We start from the raw sequence: 19,985 nt of genomic DNA, 5'->3' as shown, positions 1-19,985 counted from the left end.
TTGAAGAAAAAGTCTATGTGTGAAAACTTCTATATAGTTTAAGCATAGCCTATGAAATCCTCTTCATTAACTTATATGTAGGTGCTATCCCAAGACAATCTCTTATAATACGTATTAGTTACGTGACACATAAATAACCAAGTCTAATTTAACATAATTTATTTTTCAATATTTTACCACAATAATTCAAACATTATTTAATCCAAATTACTTAATTAACATTTCTGAATGTAATGAAAGAATATATATTTTCAATTATAATGCCTTCAAACCATATCAATCTTATAATTGGTTATAGACAGGGACATATTTAAAAATTATAATATAAAGGAGTCGAATTTTAGATGAATTTTTTATTATATTTTTTATTTCATAAAAATAATTAACATATAATTATTGAGTTAGTTTTTTAAAAGGTTTATATATATATATATAAATTATAATATAAAGGAGTCGAATTTTAGATGAATTTTTTATTATATTTTTTATTTCATAAAAATAATTAACATATAATTATTGAGTTAGTTTTTTAAAAGGTTTATATATATATATATATATATATATATATATATATATATAAATTCTTTTTCACATCAATAGTATAAAATATAATAACTTTAATAATATATTATAAAATTATAAAATACTAATAATTTATAATGTGTTTAGTTAAAAAATTATTACGTATCTTATTAATTAAAATTAATTCTTTCAAAAATTTTGAAAAATTTGAAAATAAATTATAATTTATTAATTATTTGAAAGACACTGTACCCTTATAGAATACAAGATAATTTTTCTTTTAACAACGTAAATTTAGAAGTTTAATGAGTATTTTTTATAAGAAAAGATTATATAAAGTATACAATGTAGTTATCAAAACATAACTACGTAAGTCATTATTAATATTCTATATAATAATATAAATATTAAATATGTTAATATAAAAAAATTAAAAAAATAGATATAGAGATTAATATATAAAATCTAATTTAAAAAGTACAAAAACGTGAGGATATGATATTAAATTAGTTAAGTGAAAAATATTAGTGAGAGACATAAATTCATCACATAATAAAAAATAATATATATATATATATATATATATATATATATATATATATACACACATTTATATATATATATATATACAACTACTAAATTATACAATTTTTTTTATTTTTTCAAACACATATCCCACATATAAATATATAAATGTAATTTTTTAAAATTTTGGGAGAAACCCCTCTAAGTCTGTTCTTAGTTGGCAAAGTATTAAATGGTTCCAGAACGTTTGGACTATTAAATGGTTCCATAACAAAACATGTTTTTTAAGTTTTTAATAACTGCTAAATAGTCATTTTCTAATTTTAATTACAAATTAACCCCATATTTATTTAATTATGAAAATTATTTTTTATTTTATAAATTATTATTTTATCATTCATCTATTATGTTTATTAATAATCAAAAACAAAATAATACGAATTAGATCTTCCATTGATCGTAATAACTTTTTGGCAATCCCAATCGATTAAAAGTTTATCTTTGATCCGTTACATCCGTCGAGGGTTGTGTAATCGTGTTTCTTAGAAATCAATCGATTGGATTAACAAAACAATCGATTGAATTTCAGGTTTCCCATAACTCAATCGATTGGACTTCAGGTTATCACAAAACAATTGATTGAAAGTTGCAAGGCAGTATGATTTTCGCAAAAATCAATCGATTGGTCATATTACCCAGTCGATTGAACGATGACTAGAATGTGGATTTTTTATAATTCAATCGATTGTTTATATTACCCAATCAACTGAAGACTTCAAAGCAACTTGAGGTCTCACAATTCAATCGATTGGTTGTGTTACCCAATCGATTGAAGTTTGTACGTGACATATGGTATATTCAAATTCAATCGATTGGTATGAGAATTCAATCGATTGAAATGTGACGTAAATAAGTTATTTTCTGCATTCAATCGACTAATAAACATGCGTATTCAGCCTCCCTCCCCTTTTTAAAACATAACACCATTTCTGCATAACCTCTCTTCTCTCTCTATATCCAGAAAACTTATCTCTTCTTCTTCTCCAATCTCACCAATATCCACTCCAAACTACATATATATTATTAATCCTCATCCAAATCCCTACAAAACCCACCGAACCAATATCCCCAAAATGGCCAGAACTAAAAACGCCAAAAGAGTTAGGGTTGAGGGTGAAAGTTCTACATCCGTCAGACTAGTTGCTTCATCCCATTACATGGCAAGGTGGTTGCCATCTCCGAGGGCATTGAACAACTATTTAGAGAAGTTCGAGTTAAGGGCAATTGTTCCTCCTAGGTACATTACAGCCGAGTTCATTCATGATAGACATTATAATTTGGTCTGGAATGCTTTGCAAACACTGTGCTTGACTAATTTTGTACAAACTAAGGATGGTTATTATCCCCACTTGGTTAGGGCTATTTATAGTACTTTAAATTATGTTGTTCCTAAAATTGATGAAGAGAGTGAGGAAGTAATGCCGCTGATTGAGTTTGATTTAGGGTCACGACATTATAGAGTTACTTTGGAACAATTAGCTGAACAATGGAATTTAGTTTATCACGGGATAAAATTTACTAGAGGTATTACGGTATATGAGGAATGGAGTGAATATAATAGATTGGTTGGTTTGCAGAGTCTGCAGTATGAGAATCCACATATGGATGCTAGAGGTAATATAAGTTGCAGTTGTTTGGGTAATGAGCAGCGTATATTGATGTATTTGTTTTCATACATGTTGATTCCAAGAAAACATAGTGCTTTGGGCTTTGGTGACTGGAAAGAAGATAAACTGGCCTTATTTTATGGTTCATCATATGCTTGAAATGAAGAGAGAAAAATCAAGTGTTAGTTTAGGATATGCTTGCCAATGGACCAAGATTTTCAAATGGCTTGGAATTGACTTGAGTGAAGAGAAAAGTATCATCTTGAGTAATATAGCTAAGATTGATGACATCATGCTAAGACAGATGGGAAGAGATCTGGATGCCGAAGAACCTCAGATCCAAGGACAACCACAAGACCTTGAGGTGCAAGCACAACCCCAGGAATCCCCACCACCGCCGCCTCCGTCGCCAACAATGCGAGATTTGATGGATGAATTGCGAAGCATGAGATTATACATTGAGGGACAATTTGCTGAGATGAGGCAGCATCAAGACAGGTAAACTAAAGCTATCAATCATCAAGGAGAAGCAATTGATCTTCTATACACTAATCTAGGCATCACAAACCCAAGGGGCATCTGGACCATGAAGAAAATATGTCGAAGAATGAAAAAAATTTGTTTCAGGGTCTTGAAATTGTTTTAGTTCTTAAAATCAATTCATACGCATTTAATCGATTGAATTAGGAAACCAATCAATTGAAGAATGCTTGCAATAAGAAGTTTGTATGTATTCAATCGATTTTGTTAGTGAAATCAATTGAAGTATATTCAATTACTGATTCAATCAATTGTTTTGTTAGTGAAATCGGTTGAAGTATCCTCAATTACTGATTCAATCGATTGGTAAGTGCTTGAACACATGTAGTGCTATTCAACTAGTTTGTTCCTATTTTTATTTAATTATTAGTGATCCGTCCAATATTGTTATTATTATTTGAGTATTTATTGACTTAAAAATAATTATAGATAAGATATAATCATATGAATTAATAAAATTCACTTTGTTAAATTTTAAAATTAAAATCAAAATAAAATTCAATTTGTATTTGATTTTAACCAAAAGACAAGATAACATGAAAATTTTTAGAATTGTTCACTTAGTTTAAAAATTTTAAAAAATATAGAATTAAAATTTGACTATCTTTATTAGGTGTATATATATGTGCTCACTCCGACTAATTTTTTATACTTTGACAAATTATTTTAAATATTTACCATTCAACCAAATTTACTCATACAATATTATTCAATTGATAACAATCATGGATATTCCTCTAACGAAGATTTAGTGCCCAATGATGCATGTAATACACCGAATATGTCACTGGCTACAGACTGTGATCTTAACACAATTGATCTAGTTGATCAGATATGAACTATAGTTCCTAATGCTAAGGTAAGACGTAATGGGTTTTTAATTTTTAGTAGAATTTATTATGAGTAATTAAATCTTTTATGTTTTCTTTCTACAGAATGACCTAGTTATTAATGATGATGTCAAAGATCTAAATAAAAGTGAATAATTGTCTATTAAAGTGGAAGAGGTCCTTCTTAGCATGCAGATAACTTAATAGGCAAATAGTAATGAAATTTATATTATATAATACATTTTATATATTATAAACATTTTTCGCTATTAGTTGTGATTAGAGAAATCTTTGTCTTATTCCATTGACAATCTCATCAGAACAACCATCACTCTTTTTGTATTTTTACATTTATATGGAATTATTTTACCTAAAATGTTTGCAGTCAATGAGAGTTGCAAACATGACTAGGGACGAAAAAATTGGTAAAATCCTTGAATTTGTAAGCCGCATTGAGACAATGATGACACAACTGAATCTGAACAATGATTTCGAGACTCCGACTAAACTTTTTTCACACAAGACACATCCATTCCCAAATAGATTGAAGGCTAAGAGTTCGAATATTGATATTCATACTGCTATATCGGATGATGAAGATGATCTTATTGAGCTAGACAAGAGGTCTTTCACTCACGATGATGCGTTCAACATCGACATCAATATGGACAAACCAGTATCCCCAACTGTAAGAGCTGCAACGAAAAAGAAAAATATATCAAAGGTATATGCATGTGTAGTAAAATTCATGCATCATATTTATTAGTATATTCCTAACATGATAATAAGTGTTTACTGACCTATTTTTTTTCTTAGGGTAAGACTATTATGGGGGCACAGAAAAAATTACCGTTCACTCTCTCAGGTGGAGTTAGAAAGTCAAAGATTAAGCCCAAATTATTCAATAATCCAAGACCTGTTTATTTCTTTTCCGTTACCAACGTAATTACCTCTTAGGCACCAATTTTTAATTATCTAGTTTGTTGTAAGTAGTGCTAATTAACCATCTAGTCTACAATGAGTATTGCTAATACTTTTGTGTTAAACCTTGTAGTTAATAAAGTGTAAATTTATGCCAACTCTAACCATACGTTTTTTGGAAGATCAGATAAAGGCCTGTGCATATGCATTTTCAGCCTCGCTAGATTCATCGTAAGTTATTTTGATATTATTCGTGTTGTCGATCAATGAGGACATATCTAATGTGTTTTGGTTTTTAATTGATACAGTGAAGAACTTGTGGTAACAGACACAATCAGAGCTACTAGATCAGACTTTGATAATTTCATACATGACAGACACATTACTGATATGGTACACGAATTATCTATTAATTAATTTGCATTTGATTTTTCGTACAATCTAGTAATATATTTGGATTATGGTTCATATTCTTGAATTAGTGGCATTGAGATGCACTGATGATCAATCTGATGTAAGTTTCAAGACAACATGGCAACTTCTACCGAGTTTTGTGATATGTTCTATAACACCTAACAAGATAATTTTATTGATTATAAGTTATAAATGTAATACTGATAAAGAACCATGCTTTATCATGTAGTAACAGTTATATGAATGCATTAATATTTTTAGGTGGATGTCTTCAGCAAGATACATTTAAAGCAAAAGATGCAACATTATATATACAAATTTAAACAACCTACTGCTGATTTAAAATTTGTAAGATTTTTTTTTGGATATTCTTTGTTGAATATTATTTTTCCTTATCAACATACATAACTCCCGGGTAAATTTTATGGTCTAGATATATGTTCTTATTCAAGAGGGTGACCACTGGTATCTAATGGTAATTTCGGTTGACGATTGCACAATCTATCACTTGGACACCCATTTTAATGATGACAGAATTCACTATCGTGAACGTGTTATCAAGACACTAGTAAGGCAAAAAAAATTTATAAGCTTATTTGCTGATATTTTGTTTTTATTATTTAACTAGTTAATTGAAATCAGGCAAACGTACTGGAGCAAATCATCATGTTAAACTTTTACAAGGATGATGACATTGAAGAGTATAATAAACAATTTTATGACTACAAAATTATAAGACCAGAAGATATACCTCAATGTAGTTCAAGCTGGACCTCTGCAACTTGGGCAATGAGTTCTAGAAGTCACAAATTATAGCGTCGGCCAATGAGTTTTAGAATATGCACACAAACCATGAGATGTAAAGATAATAGTAGTAATCTAAAATAAATTACAATACTTTGGTTATTGAGTATTTATTTGTTAGGTTTGGTTGATGTACTTTTTTAGTTATTTTTTAATGATTTCTTAAATAGATATTTTTTGTTTTGTGGCTTTTACAATTTTTCTCTATTTCTATGCACTATATAGATATCTTAGTTTAAAAAAACTCATATTTTTATGATGAAGTAATGTCATTTTCATTTATTATTTCAGCAACAATGCCATACAATTATTATGTATGGTGAAATATATTTTATTTTATACAAATAATTTATTTTTAAAAAAAGAGTCCTTTTTTTTATTTGTGTGCATTCTATTTTTAATTTTTTATGTTTTCATATATTCAAGATTTGAACTAGTATGATAAATGATTTTTCAAGCCACAAAGGGTTTCTTTTTCTTAAATCCTCTTCCTTATATTTGTAAGACGTATTTTAGACTTATTTATATTTGTGAGGCATACGTTAAACTTATTCAAGTCCAAAATAATAAGAAATTTCCACTAATAGGGATTACAAGAAATCTATTAACCGATACTATAAATAAAAATCAGTAGTGAAAATAGGAAAAGAATAAGAAAATTGAGTGAGAAAAAAAGAGAAATATTTTATTTAACATAATAAACAATATATTTGTTTCATTTCCATCTAATAACTCCATCGATCTCCTCTTCTACATTTTTTCAGCTGTATCCTTAGCTGCAAAACCACTTTCAAATACTAAATAAAACTTTGTAGATTTAGTAATTTTTTTTCGTCGTTTTCATCATTGACACTAATGTTTATATATATCTAACAGCACCTAATTAAATATTTAGGGGATAAAAAGACAAGACGTATCAGATACACCCCACTCCCCACTATTATCCAACAGAATCTTCTTGAGTAGTTCATTGTCTTTAGCCATGGAATCAATATAATGCCTTTCTTTAGCACCCTTTGAAAGAGAATTAGGCATAGAAGGACGCTCACCTTTTCCAATTCTATATAATGCCTGCATATGTTGTCAGAAGAGATCGAAAGTTGAGAGACTAATAAAAATCTATAGCAAAAAATATGCAGTTATGCAACTAATCAATTAATGAAAAATATTCATATTACTATATATCTATTAGCAATCACTAATATCTCCCAACAAAATATATTAGTTATTTATTACATAAGATCTGGAGCTCGAAATTTCGATCAATAGGCATAAGCATGAACTGTTCAATCACTAATAAGAGGCCAAAACAAACTTTATAGGAATAGATTAAATAGAAACTAAAATCAAAACTGAAAATATGAAAATTGCTTCAGACAAAAAAGAAGAGGCAAAGACTGATTATATTATAACTCTGTAATGAAAGGGAAATAATATGACACATACACTTTCAAGCTCTGAATATAGAAGTTTGCCTGTTAACATTTCTAGTACAGTGCATCCCAAAAAACCGTAGTTCAACCGAAAAAATCGTTTTATAATAAAATAATAAATATAATATAAATAAACACATTAAACCACAATGTTACGACCTCATTCAAATACAAACTCAGAAGTCAAAATAACAAAAAAAACCAACACAATCACAACATATCCACTGAAGCATAAAAACTACGAACACATGCATCAACACTGCTATATTTCTAGTTAATAGTCTTACTTAAAAAGTTTGAATATATTCTTAATGGTGGAGAAAATATTATTATTTTTATTTACTTCAAAGAAAAAAGATTCATCTATGAATTCTAACATTAAAATTTAGATCATAAAAAATATGATTACTTTCTGACAGGTTGCTCTTAATGTTTTCCAGCAAAGTAAGCTCCTTGATCTTGGTTCCAGTTTTCTGCAAAGTAAAAATTTTAGAATCAATATTCAATAGGCAGTTACAAACTATAACAAAAGAGACATTACTAGTTTACTAAAACAGAATAACACTACTAGTGCCTAGGCTAATGGATATTCTAAGCAAGCTACCTTCCTTGAATTACAAATTACTAGTACACATCGAAAGAAAAAGAAAAAGGATAACGAAACAACATACAGATTCTCTAGTTCAAGCTTTTTCAACAATGAAAATTTCTTTGTGTTTCAACCACTTCCCCACCAACAACCATATCCATCTACGGAAACAAGTCATAAAATCTTATCAACAATAATCCAATCCACCACTATTTTCTGGGAGCAGAGTGAAAGAATCAATAAACCAAACCCTAACGAGATTGATTCAAAAGAAACAATAAACCAGACCCTAATGAGATTGATTCAAAGAAATGATATCATACCATCTTGAATTAAAGCCTGTCCCAGGAATCACAGAATTTCAAAGAATTACAGAAATTAAATCACAAACAATCCAGAAATATAAATTATAATGAACAAGATCAAAATTCTAAGAATAATCATAATCAGAAATATAAATTATAATTAACATAAATCACATAAATTAGAACAATGCTATAATAATTAACAAATTTACCAAAGTAAATTAAGAATACATCGATAATATGATAGAAAACCCTAAAACGGTAACAACAACAAGGTTCACAGATTAATTAACAATTATTCAACCCATAACACGTTCACAGATTATTCAATAATAATTATTCAACAATTATTGTTAAAAATAAATACCTAGAAGATAGAAGCATAGAACAGAGCAGATTCTTAGTAAGAGTGGGAGTAGCGCTGACTGGTGGAACAGAGATGGCACCGGCGACGGTGGAATAGAGCTTCGCGACGGAGGCAGGAGGCGAGCCTGGCGATTGTGCTTCTATTGCCGAATCGTCAGCTGCACGAGCAAGAGTGAGGGAGTGAGCTTCGAAGGTCCAACTTGTGACGTGGTAGGAGAAGTCCGGCGGCTAAACAGAAGTAAGGGAGTGAGTGAGCTGGCGTTGAGAGGAACGACGAGCTTGAGGCTGATGGGAGGGAGGGATTGTGTCTGCTGCTGCTGCGCCGTTGGAGTGAGTTAGGGTTATTGCGTTGGTAATGGTTAGGGTATTAGTGGATCAGCACACAAAACGGCAGCGTTTTTGGTCAAATTCAAAAAATCGGTTTAGCGGTTCAATTCCGGTTTTCTATTTTTGCGGTTTTAGCATATAACCGAATCGTAATTCCTATAGGTTCATGGTTCAATCGGTTTGTTGATGCCAATGAGTTTTGTAAAATTTTTATTAACAATAGTTATATAAGTTAATAATTCAATGAATTAAATAAATCATTAATTTATTTATTGTCTAACCAAGGTTTATTTGACAATTATTTCATCTAAAAAACATAAGCACGAATATTGGAAGAATATAAAATTTTTTATTAATATAGTAAAAAAATATAAGCACAAATATGTAAGTGATTCTCTACTAAAAAATATTAAGTTTATGGAGGTTGCTAATTATCACTATCTAAATCAGGACTTGGTTCGGTATACATGTCACCATTAGCTTCATCTTCCATAACGTTGTTATGTCCTTTTGCCAATGACATGTTGTCTTCTTATGTCCTTCCATTTGACAAACACTACAACGTTGCCACTTCTTCTTAGATGGTTGTCCTAAGCCTATATTAGTTTGATGCACATACGGATTGCTACTTTTAGCTACACCTGACTGAGGTTGCGTAGTGCCTTCGTCTGCAGTCTTGTAAGATGAGTAGAACCCCATAATAATGTCACGTGTCTCTTCAAATCTCTCTGGGACTTTAGCAGCAACAACAGTCAATTGTTTAGAAAATTCCATGAAGGCACTTTGACGACTAATAACAACAGCATCCCTGGTGAACCCACTTGCATCATTGAGTGCTGATTTCACCTTCTTTTTCCATCTATCCAACACTAATGATTGGAAAATTTCACAAATGTCTCTGTCAACCAAAACTTTCACAATATGTTCACAAGGAATTCCAAATGACTCCATTCTTAAACAAGAACACATAAAGATCATTTCTTCTTGACAAAATTCAATGGTCCACAGAAAATTAGGCCTGCCATGCTTACACACAATGTACTTTGAGCAATCATCATTATTCTCTATGTTTAGCACCTGCATTGATCCATCTCTAGAAAGAAATGGCCAAAACAATAGAAATTTCTCATGAGTGTGTACCTCAGCAGCAAATCTCTCTAGCAGCTCTATACAAGTCTACATGACGGGCACCCCAAGTGTAGATTCATAATCAGCATTAAATTCTTTAAAGTGCAAGTGTGCAACACACCTTTGAAAATGCTCTATAAAACTTGTCAAATTATACTGCGACCCCACATACCTTGCCATAACTGAGTGTAAACCTTCACATCTTGAGGTAGTTCTAAAGCCAGCAAAAAACTTACCTCTTATATATGCAGTAGCCCACATATGCTTCTCTTCATACATCTTGTTCACCCACGGCTTATCCTCAAGGCCAAATTCTTCAATAAGCTGAACCCACTTACGCTTAAACACGGGAATCTCGTAGTCTCCAAACACGATTTTCCTGAATATATATGTAAATGATGGATTTCCAACATTGCTAGTTGCATTTCGAATAAGGTGCCAAACGCATAATCTATGTCTAACTTCGGGAAATACACCTCTTACTGCATTCCTAATCGCCATGGCCCCATCAGTTATTATTGAGGTCGAGGTCTTACCCTTCATGGCAAACATGAGCTAATGCAGGAGCCAAATATTTGTATCAGTAGTTTCGTCCATAATTAACGCAGTAGCAAAAATAATTGTTTGATTGTGGTGGTTAACCCCGCTAAATATTACTAATGGACAACTATACTTGTTCTTCTTGTACGTAGCATCAAAAGCAATAATATGCCCGAAGAGTTGGTAGTCTAGTTGGCTAATCCCATCAGACCAGAACAAGTTACGTAACAAACCTCTTGAATCATGACATGCCTTGAAATATAATAGTGGATCCTTCAACCGCATATCCTCCAACTTCTTCAACACTCGTGCTGCATCACCAGGAACTTGATGCCTTTGCCAAGAAATCTCATTGTACAAATCTATGGGTCCATAGCTGACAAATTCATACCCGCCTGCTTGACTAGCTAGAAGACCAAACATCTATAAAGTGTTAATCCTGAACTTTAGCATGTTCATCATTTGCATAATATCTGCCTCTAATATTTTTCTGTGGGCAGGCAACATAGAACTGAATTGTGTATCCAATAGATCATGGTTGTGTTCGTCAGAGAAATAAAAGATATGCCCCTTTCCAGTTTCAGGTACAAATTTAACATTCATTCGGGCTTCACACCCAGTTTTTGTTTCCAATCTAGGCTCTTCCTTTTTTCCATCGTGTAATATTTCTCTTCTTTGAATCCTTGCCTATGACATACAAACTTGTTTGTAAATCTCGCTAAATACTATTCTTGAAAGTCTTACTCTTCCTTGCACTGAAGCCCTTCGACTTTGAGTACTTCATATAAAAATCAAATGCAAGCTGCAAAATTAAAAAGTGATATTTACCAATTTTCTCCGCACAATTTTCACTGAATTCAAAGTTGTAATGTCTTGCACGGAGTCAACCGCATAAGCAGCTTCAACGGTATCTTCTGACGGATCAGATTCAAAAAAATACGCCCCCTCAGTAAATTCATCTCCGAAATCTTGTTCGAATTCATTCTGTTCATCCATCATATCTTGGTCACAAACTAGCTCTTCTTGTTGGTTAATGTCATCGTCCTCTTGGTATTGCTCATCCATCTCAGTGTCTATAAATATATCTGACATCTTAAAAATGTCCAATGAAAAAAAATTTCAGTACACTCTGTCTTATAACATTAAAAAAAACAAATAGCTTCTAATATTGCTAGCTAATTAATAATAAAATATAATAAAATTTATTTACTTTTTAGTATTTCTCAATGTTTGTGAATTATTAAAAGATAAAAATATCATGAATAAAGTATCGAAACAAAAAATTGCAAAATTAGAGATATCTATTCACTGACCTCGATTTTGTAATCAAAATAGTGTATTGTTTTCTGAACACTATAATAAAAAAATTGATTGGACCTTTGTTGATTGTTGCAACTGTGATTATCAATAATGATGAACAAATATTGGATGTTAAATAGACGGATAAAAAATGAAGAAAAATTGGATATTAAGTAGATGGATATCCGAAAGAAAAACAATGAAAATTTTGATAATCAAAGAGATTGATACACGATTCCAATTGTGAGATTGAATAATTAGTGATAGATTATTCACCAATTTATAATCTTAATATTAAAGAAAAGATAATATTAGAGTATCTAAATCAAAATAAAACTTAAAAATTGAAGATAGAATTTTAAAGATAAGATAGATGAATAATAAGATAATAATTTATAAAAATGATAGGAAAATTAAGAATGGCGTAGTGCACAATTCAATCGATTAGATAACACAACAAATTGATTGAATTGGGCAAATCCATATTGCTTTGAAGATTTCAATCGATTGGTTAACACAACCAATCGATTGAATTGTGAGACCTCAAATAGCTTTGAAGCCTTTAATCGATTGGGTAATATAAACAATCGATTGAATTATAAAAAACCCACATTCTAGTCATCATTTAATCGATTGGGTAATATGACCAATCGATTGATTTTTGCGAAAACCAGACTGCCTTGCAACTTTCAATCGATTGTTTTGTGATAACCTGAAGTCCAATCGATTGAGTTATGGGAAACTTGAAATTCAATCGATTGTCTTGTTAATCCAATCGATTGATTTTCTAAGAAACACGATTTCACAAAATTTGTAATTAAAATTAGAAAAGGACTATTTAGCAGTTATTGAAAAACTTAAAAAACATGTTTTGTTATGGGACCATTTAATGGTCCAAACGTTTTGAGACCATCGAATCCGGTGCCTTCTTAGTTATTGTACTTATTTAAGTAATTTTTCTTTTTACAAAGGATAGGGAGATTTGAACCCGCGACCTCTTAAGTAAGTATGTGGAGAATATGCCATTTGAGCTATAACTCGTTGGTATTTTAAGTATTATTAAGTTATTAAAAAATATTTTTTAATGAATTTTTTTTATTTTTTAGTGTGTTTGACAAAATTTAAATAGTAAAAATAAAAACACTAAAAAGATAAAAAAAAATTTCCTAAAAAATATTTTAAACATAATAAATAAATAATCATGAGAGTATGTCTTGGGAGAGCAGCTACATATAAGTTAATGGAGAGGATTTCATGGGCTATGCTCAAACCATATAAAGGTCTTTCCAGAAAGACATTTCCTTCAAAGAAAGCCCACACACAACCTTTAAAAAAAACAACCCAATTCTTTTAAAAATTAAAAAATAATTAATCACCCAATTCACTCAATTAATCACTCACGTAATTACCTCATGTGTCTCTGACAAATTCCTACCAACTGCTGTTTTCACACAGTTCATTTCTCTCCCTATCACATTAACACTATCACGTGTCATTTGTAATTTGTGTTTGCATCGTTTTAGCATGTGCTGAAAATTTTTCATTTCAGTACTATAGCATGACCCTACATAAGTTCGTGCTAGTATTCTTCCATGACATCTTAGTCTATAGTTTGGATTGGCCTTCTTATCTATAACACTTATCTTAGGTGCTAACAATTTTTTGGCATCATTCTCTTTTTGCGAAATTTTCCAAATGTTCGTTGGCCAACACCTGGGTCATGTTGTGTTCGGCAAAAGTGTACGAGTGGATCATAATAAAGTAGCTGCAATTGTGGAATGCCCTGTGCCTACTGATGTGAAGCAGTTGCATGCTTTCTTGGGGCTTGTGAGTTATTATTGTTGGTTTATCAAGAATTTCTCTCTTTTAGTGGCTCCGATGACTGACCTCTTGTGCAAGGATGGTTTCCACTGGTCTAAGGCAATCGACGATGCCTATTGATTATTAAATTGGCACTCACTCATGTGACTATCCTTGCTTTGCCCGACTTCTCGCAACCTTTTACACTTGAGACTGATGCATCCGATTCCAAATTCGGTGTAATTCTCAGTCAAAGTAACCACTCCATTGCATATTTCTCTAAAGAGATCTCGGGTGCTGTGCAACACCAATCTGCCCATGTTCGGGAGATGTAGGCCATTCTTATTGCCGTGACTAAGTTTCGACATTATTTCTTGGGCCATCATTTTATTATCTGCATCGCTAACCAAAGCAATGTTGGGCGTGAAAAACACGTCCATTGTGTGCAATAATTTATACAAATTATCCAATAAGGAATAAGGAAAATGATAGGGAGACAATGAAAATACTAAACAATGTGGACAATGAATACATCGGATGTTCAATTCAATAGGTATGCAGATGATTATGTTGATTATTCTAAAATTGATGGTTATTCCTTTTGATTCGATTTACTGATGCATAGTTAACAATGGCTAGATGTTCAATTTACTAGGTGTGCGGATGATTATCCTAATGTTAAGGTTTAGGAGGTAATTTCGGGGTGGAGTATTTTTTTATTTTATTGGGTCAACTTTAAAGCCCAATGTTCACATTGTTTACAAAAGTCATTGTCTACCTAACAAAACCAAATTAATAAATTAGTATATTATAAAGAGAAAATATATGAAACAATGCTTTTTCTGAACAACGAAAACGATAGGTTAAAAAAGAAAAGTTAATTTTAATTTTAAAAATAAGATTTTATTGAATGAAATATAATCATATTTTTTTCAAATTTTTCAACACTTACCCTAATTCTGATTCTCTCTCAGCACCAACGTTGCTTCTTTCTCCCTCACGTCGTCGTCATTGTCCTCCGTCGTGTCGCCCTCCGCCCTCACATCTCCCTCCTTAATTGCATCTCAATGGGCGCGTCCTCCCTCATGATGCCCTCCACTATGCTGCCGCGGCACCGGCCATCGTTTGTGCGGCCCCGTCGCCAATGAACCCCCCCGTGCCGCCCATTGCCGCAGCATCATTGCACCGCCCCCTACATCTAAGGCAAACTCGCCTCCCCATGCTGCCCAACGGACGTCCACCAACTAGGTAACCTCCTCTCTGCAGTGCTGTTTTAATTTTATGTTCCTCGTGTCATTAATTTTCCAGGTTTGAATGGAGGTGTGTTGGATATTTTGTATTCTTTTAATGTTTTAGAGTTTCTTTTGGTGAAGTTGGATGTTTAATTTAGTCATATTGAATTTTTTTCCATGGATAGGGTTATTTTTTATGTTTCTTTTGCTATGTTTGAATATTTGTAGCTGAGATTTTGGATTTTTTACGGTTTAATGGATGTTTTGTCTAAAAATATTAGATTTTTTTTATGGTTTAATAGTATCTTTTACCTGAATATTTTTGTGCAAATATGCAAGAAGATTATGGGATTTTCAAAGGTTTGCTGGTGATTGTGCCAACATTTAAAAGAAATCTCATTCATCAATTAATTCAGAGTAGAAGAGTGAGATTATTGATTCTTTCTTTCAGATGATTCTACAGGTCTATGGAATCTATGATCCAAATAAGGTTAGAATCCTTTAATGTATGTATTGTTGGGTTCATCTTTGTTGCCGTTTTAGTATCATTATGTTAAAACTGTTTTTCTTGACCAATAGATAAGTGTCAAGATTAAAATTGTTTCTGGATCACCTTGTGGAGCAGTGACTGCAAAAGTTAAAAAGGTCCAAGCCAAGTAGGTTGTATTTGACAAGTAGTTAGTGATAACAAAATTGATGAATTTTCAATTCTTGGGTTATTTTATTGATCTAAGATGATAGTTTTTTGCTTTTGCCATTTATTTTGGTTGTGCTTTCTTTGCAGGCAGCTAAAACAAGAAGAAAAGCAGTGTATGGAAGAGCTGTATTACAACATTGTTGTTATGAAGCAATCCCGTGTACCATGTTTAACAAATTGACCAAAATATCACCCATGCACCATGTTTAACATTTATTGTCTCTCTTCGAATTGTTGAGTGGCGTATGTACAAACAATGCTTTTCATAAAACATGTTTTCTATTCTTTTGTTACTTGGCTAGGGAGATGAAGTATTGGTTGTCAATAAGATGGAGTTAATGAAAAAATCAGCATTTGAAGCATCGTTCATATTGTAAGGCCCTAATGGCACTTATGTGACTATTTAGGTTTTGGATTCTGATTCCAAGTTAGTTTAGAACCTACTCTAATCTTTTTTGTAGGTTTGATACTGCAGGTTTGATTCTGGTATTACTATTCTCAGGTAAGGCATGGCAACTATGGTCCTGTTGAATTAGTAGAAGTCCAACGGCAATTTGTTGCTCATACACCAGTCTTTTCTCGACTGGAACAAATGGATGGTGGTGTTACTCCTGTTAGGTACATACGCCTCAAAGAGTTCAATGCATTGGCCAGAAAGGATTTAGTTATTGGTTAGATTTACTTTTTATGCACCTTTTTTTTCTTGTTCAGACTAACCAAATTTGAACTTGAAGTCTTACTTAAAAAATAAATAAATAAATGAGGTATAAAGCTGCTTGAACCAATCAAATTATTATTTAATCGGCTTTAGGATGTTTTTCTATGAGTTAATTTATTCTTCTCGTTGCCTATATTTTGTTTGAATGCAAAATTAGAATATTTAATTCACTTTTTGGATGTTTATTTTTGTGTAAATAGATATTTTTTTTATAGAATTATTAGATATGAGTTATTGGATGTTTATTTTTACAGGCTTTGGAATGTTTCTTTTGAGTTACTCATCATCATGAATAAGGAGCAGGCTCTTTCTATCAGCCATGATGTTGTTCGTGCATACATATACTGAAAATTTTACCAGTAGAAAATGTATTTATATCATTCGTTGGATGAGCGTGTAAACATAATTCTTGAATTTCAGCTAACAAATCTTTGTTATGACCTTCTCCTGAAAGTTGATACCTTTTTTGATGTAATTGAATTTGGATGTATACAAAACTTGACTTGTAAACTCTTCTAGATATGTACTATTTATTCATCAATAAATAGAGCAATTTTCAAAATTGTTCATCTCCATTGTGCTTAGAATTGAGTAATTATAAAAAGCCCAAAATAAGATTTTATCCTTGTGATTTCAATCAGACTAAAATTCACCTCTAGTATAACCTATATTATCAATGGTCTTGCATGGTTATGCTACAGTAAGTTAATGAAGAAAAGGGACGATGATTTACAACTTAGAATTGGATTTGAAATTTAAAAAGTCGTTATTAGTAAACTAAAACCTGAAGTGTATTAGGTATAAATATAACTATATATATATATATATATATATATATATATATATATATATATATTGAATTAGCAAAAGAACCAAGTGTATGTGAAGATATCTATATTAATAATACATGTCATTGTTTTTGGTACTAGTAGTGTAGTTTTAAGTAGCTAAATACCCTAATAATAATACCTCTCAAAATATATATTTAACTCTTTAATTACAAGTAATCCTCCACATGGTGCTTGTTTCATGATGAATTGGGATCCTTTTGAATATTCTGTATAGTGTCTAGGGGTGTTCGCAGTGCGGTTTGGTTCGGTTATTTAAGAAAAAGCCATTCGATCCGATCGTTTATTAAAACTGCAGTTCAGTTTGGTTCGATTTTTTTTATCAAGATCATCCGAACCAAACCAAACCAATTAAAATCGATTTGGTTCGGTTCGGTTTGTTCGTTTTTTTTAATTAATTCAAACAAAAATAATGAACAATATGAGCACATAGTGATACAAAATTTAAAGAGGAAGAATCGTATAAAACATAGAAAAAAACTTTAGGATTAAGAGTAGATGCAACTTGAAGAAACTGAAGATTGATGGTTTAGAAGTTATAGTAAATTCTCGTTGTAAGTATAGTTACTAAACCAAGCAATCAACCTTTCTTACAAAAGTTTTGGTTGTCACAAGTAACAAGCCCCTTTGAAATTGATAACCGAGTATTTAAACTTCGGGTCGTCTTCTCAAGGAATTGCAGGGAGGTATGTTCTTATTATTGGTTATGAAAAAGTGTGTTTTGGGATTTTGGATTAAGGTAAAAAGTTAGTTGAATGACAAGTAAAATAATAATAACTGTAAAATAAACCTTTGGCAAGGTACAAGAACTGGAAGTCATATCCTTATCAATTGTGATGAGAATTGGATTTTAATCCCACTTAGTTAACCTTTACTAAACAAAGGAAGGTCAAGTGGACTAATTAATTTGATACCTAAAGTCCTAGTCTTTCCTTTGGAAAGGCTAGAGTTATTGGAACTCAAATTAATTAGCAACTCCCAATTTCAACTACTGCTTTATTTGACAGCTCAAGCGTCACCAATTACTCAACCAAAGCCAAAAGGAAAAAATCCAAATTATTTATATTATAAATAAAAGAAACAAATCATAGATCTGAAAATACCTCAAATTATATTAAATATAAAATCAATCCAAGCATAAAGAGTTCATAAACTAAATTGAGAAAATAAAAGGAATATTGAACCTGTGATTGAAGAAGATGAATTCCTAATCCTAATCCTAATCCTAAGAGAGAGGAGAGAACCTCTCTCTCTAAAAACTACATCTAATCCTAAAATTATGAATTATGAGAGCCTGATTATGAATGAATGGATTCTTCCACTTTATAGCCTCTAATCTGTGTTTTCTGGGCCGCAAACTGGGTCGAAAACAGCCCAGAAATCGCTGGAGAAGAAATCTGCCACGCTGATTTTTGTCTCTCGACGCGTCCGCGTGGAGCATGCGTTCGCGTCGCCTAGCTTCAGGGCAACTATGGCATATTATATATCAAATCGAAGCCCCGGACGTTAGCTTTCCAACGCAACTAAAACCGCATTGTTTGGACCTCTGTAGCTAAAGTTATAGCCGTTTGAGTGCGAGAGGGTCAGGCTGACAGCTTTGCAGTTCCTTCAACTTCTTGTATTCCTTCCACTTTTGCATGCTTTCTTTCCATCCTCTGAGCCATTCCTGCCCTGTAATCTCTGAAAACACTTAACACACATATCAAGGCATCGAATGGTAATAAGAGAGGATTAATATTAGCAAATATAAGGCCAAAGAAGCATGTTTTCAATCATATCACAAAACCAGGATGGAAAATGTAAAACACGCAAATTGTATGAATAAGTGGGTACAAAATAGATAAAAATCACTCAATTGAGCATAAGATAAACCATAAAATAGTGGTTTATCAACTTCCCCACACTTAAACATTAGCATGTCCTCATGCTAAGCTCAAGAGAAGCTATAAAGGAATGAAGAGGAGTGGTAGAATGCATAAAATGCAACCTATGAATGCAACTAAATGCAGAATGCTTTTTCCCTACTTGGTTAAAAGTAAATAAATCTTTCAAGAATACGTATGAACTAGATTTCACTAATTCAAATCACAGAATAGAGTACAAGTAAACTTGCAAAAGAAAATAGCTCATGAAAGCCGGGAACAAGGAATCGAGCATCGAACCCTCACTGGAAGTGTATACACTCTAATCGCTCAGGTATTTAAGGTTCGATTCTCTCAATTTCCTACTAACCTTGCTTTCTAAGGCTTGTTCTTCATCTAACAATCAACATAAATTTGATGCACAGATACACATATCAAGAGGTCTTTTAAGGGTTGTAATGAGGTTAGGGTCAAGGTAAGATTGTATTTGGCCAAGTGGACTAAAATCTGAATCCTCAATTAACTTAAACTTTCCACCTAACTTTAGACAATCCATGTAACCATAATACCACATTTAACTATCCATTAACCATGTTTTCCACATATTCATGCATTCTA

The 19,985-nt window shown here is 31.8% G+C and overlaps 1 protein-coding gene across 1 annotated transcript; it reads right to left on the bottom strand.

The window, feature by feature from the left end:
• Nucleotides 1-10,926: 10,926 nt before the first annotated feature.
• On the bottom strand, nucleotides 10,927-13,706 carry LOC130939625 (protein FAR1-RELATED SEQUENCE 5-like). The gene is made up of 3 exons (XM_057867715.1): nucleotides 13,620-13,706; nucleotides 11,740-12,003; nucleotides 10,927-11,334 (listed from the first exon to the last, which is right to left on the bottom strand). The coding sequence occupies exons 1-3, from the start codon at nucleotides 13,704-13,706 to the stop codon at nucleotides 10,927-10,929; spliced, it is 759 nt and encodes a 252-aa protein (XP_057723698.1).
• Nucleotides 13,707-19,985: the final 6,279 nt, after the last annotated feature.

The sequence above is a fragment of the Arachis stenosperma genome, chromosome 7 (genome assembly GCF_014773155.1).
Source record: "Arachis stenosperma cultivar V10309 chromosome 7, arast.V10309.gnm1.PFL2, whole genome shotgun sequence".
NCBI lineage: Eukaryota > Viridiplantae > Streptophyta > Magnoliopsida > Fabales > Fabaceae > Arachis > Arachis stenosperma.
The sequence above is the reverse complement of the archived record's forward strand: the minus strand, read 5'-3'. Positions and strand labels throughout refer to the sequence as shown.

Excerpts from the sequence above, each read along its gene's own strand:
- LOC130939625 (XM_057867715.1), bottom strand. The coding sequence starts at position 13,706 with ATGACACGTGATAGTGTTAATGTGATAGGGAGAGAAATGAACTGTGTG. Across the intron at positions 12,004-13,619 it reads ATTTGTCAGAGACACATGAG|ATGTCAGATATATTTATAGA; the intron begins GTAATTACGTGA and ends GACATTTTTAAG. Across the intron at positions 11,335-11,739 it reads AAATTGTGCGGAGAAAATTG|ATGTTTGGTCTTCTAGCTAG; the intron begins GTAAATATCACT and ends AACACTTTATAG.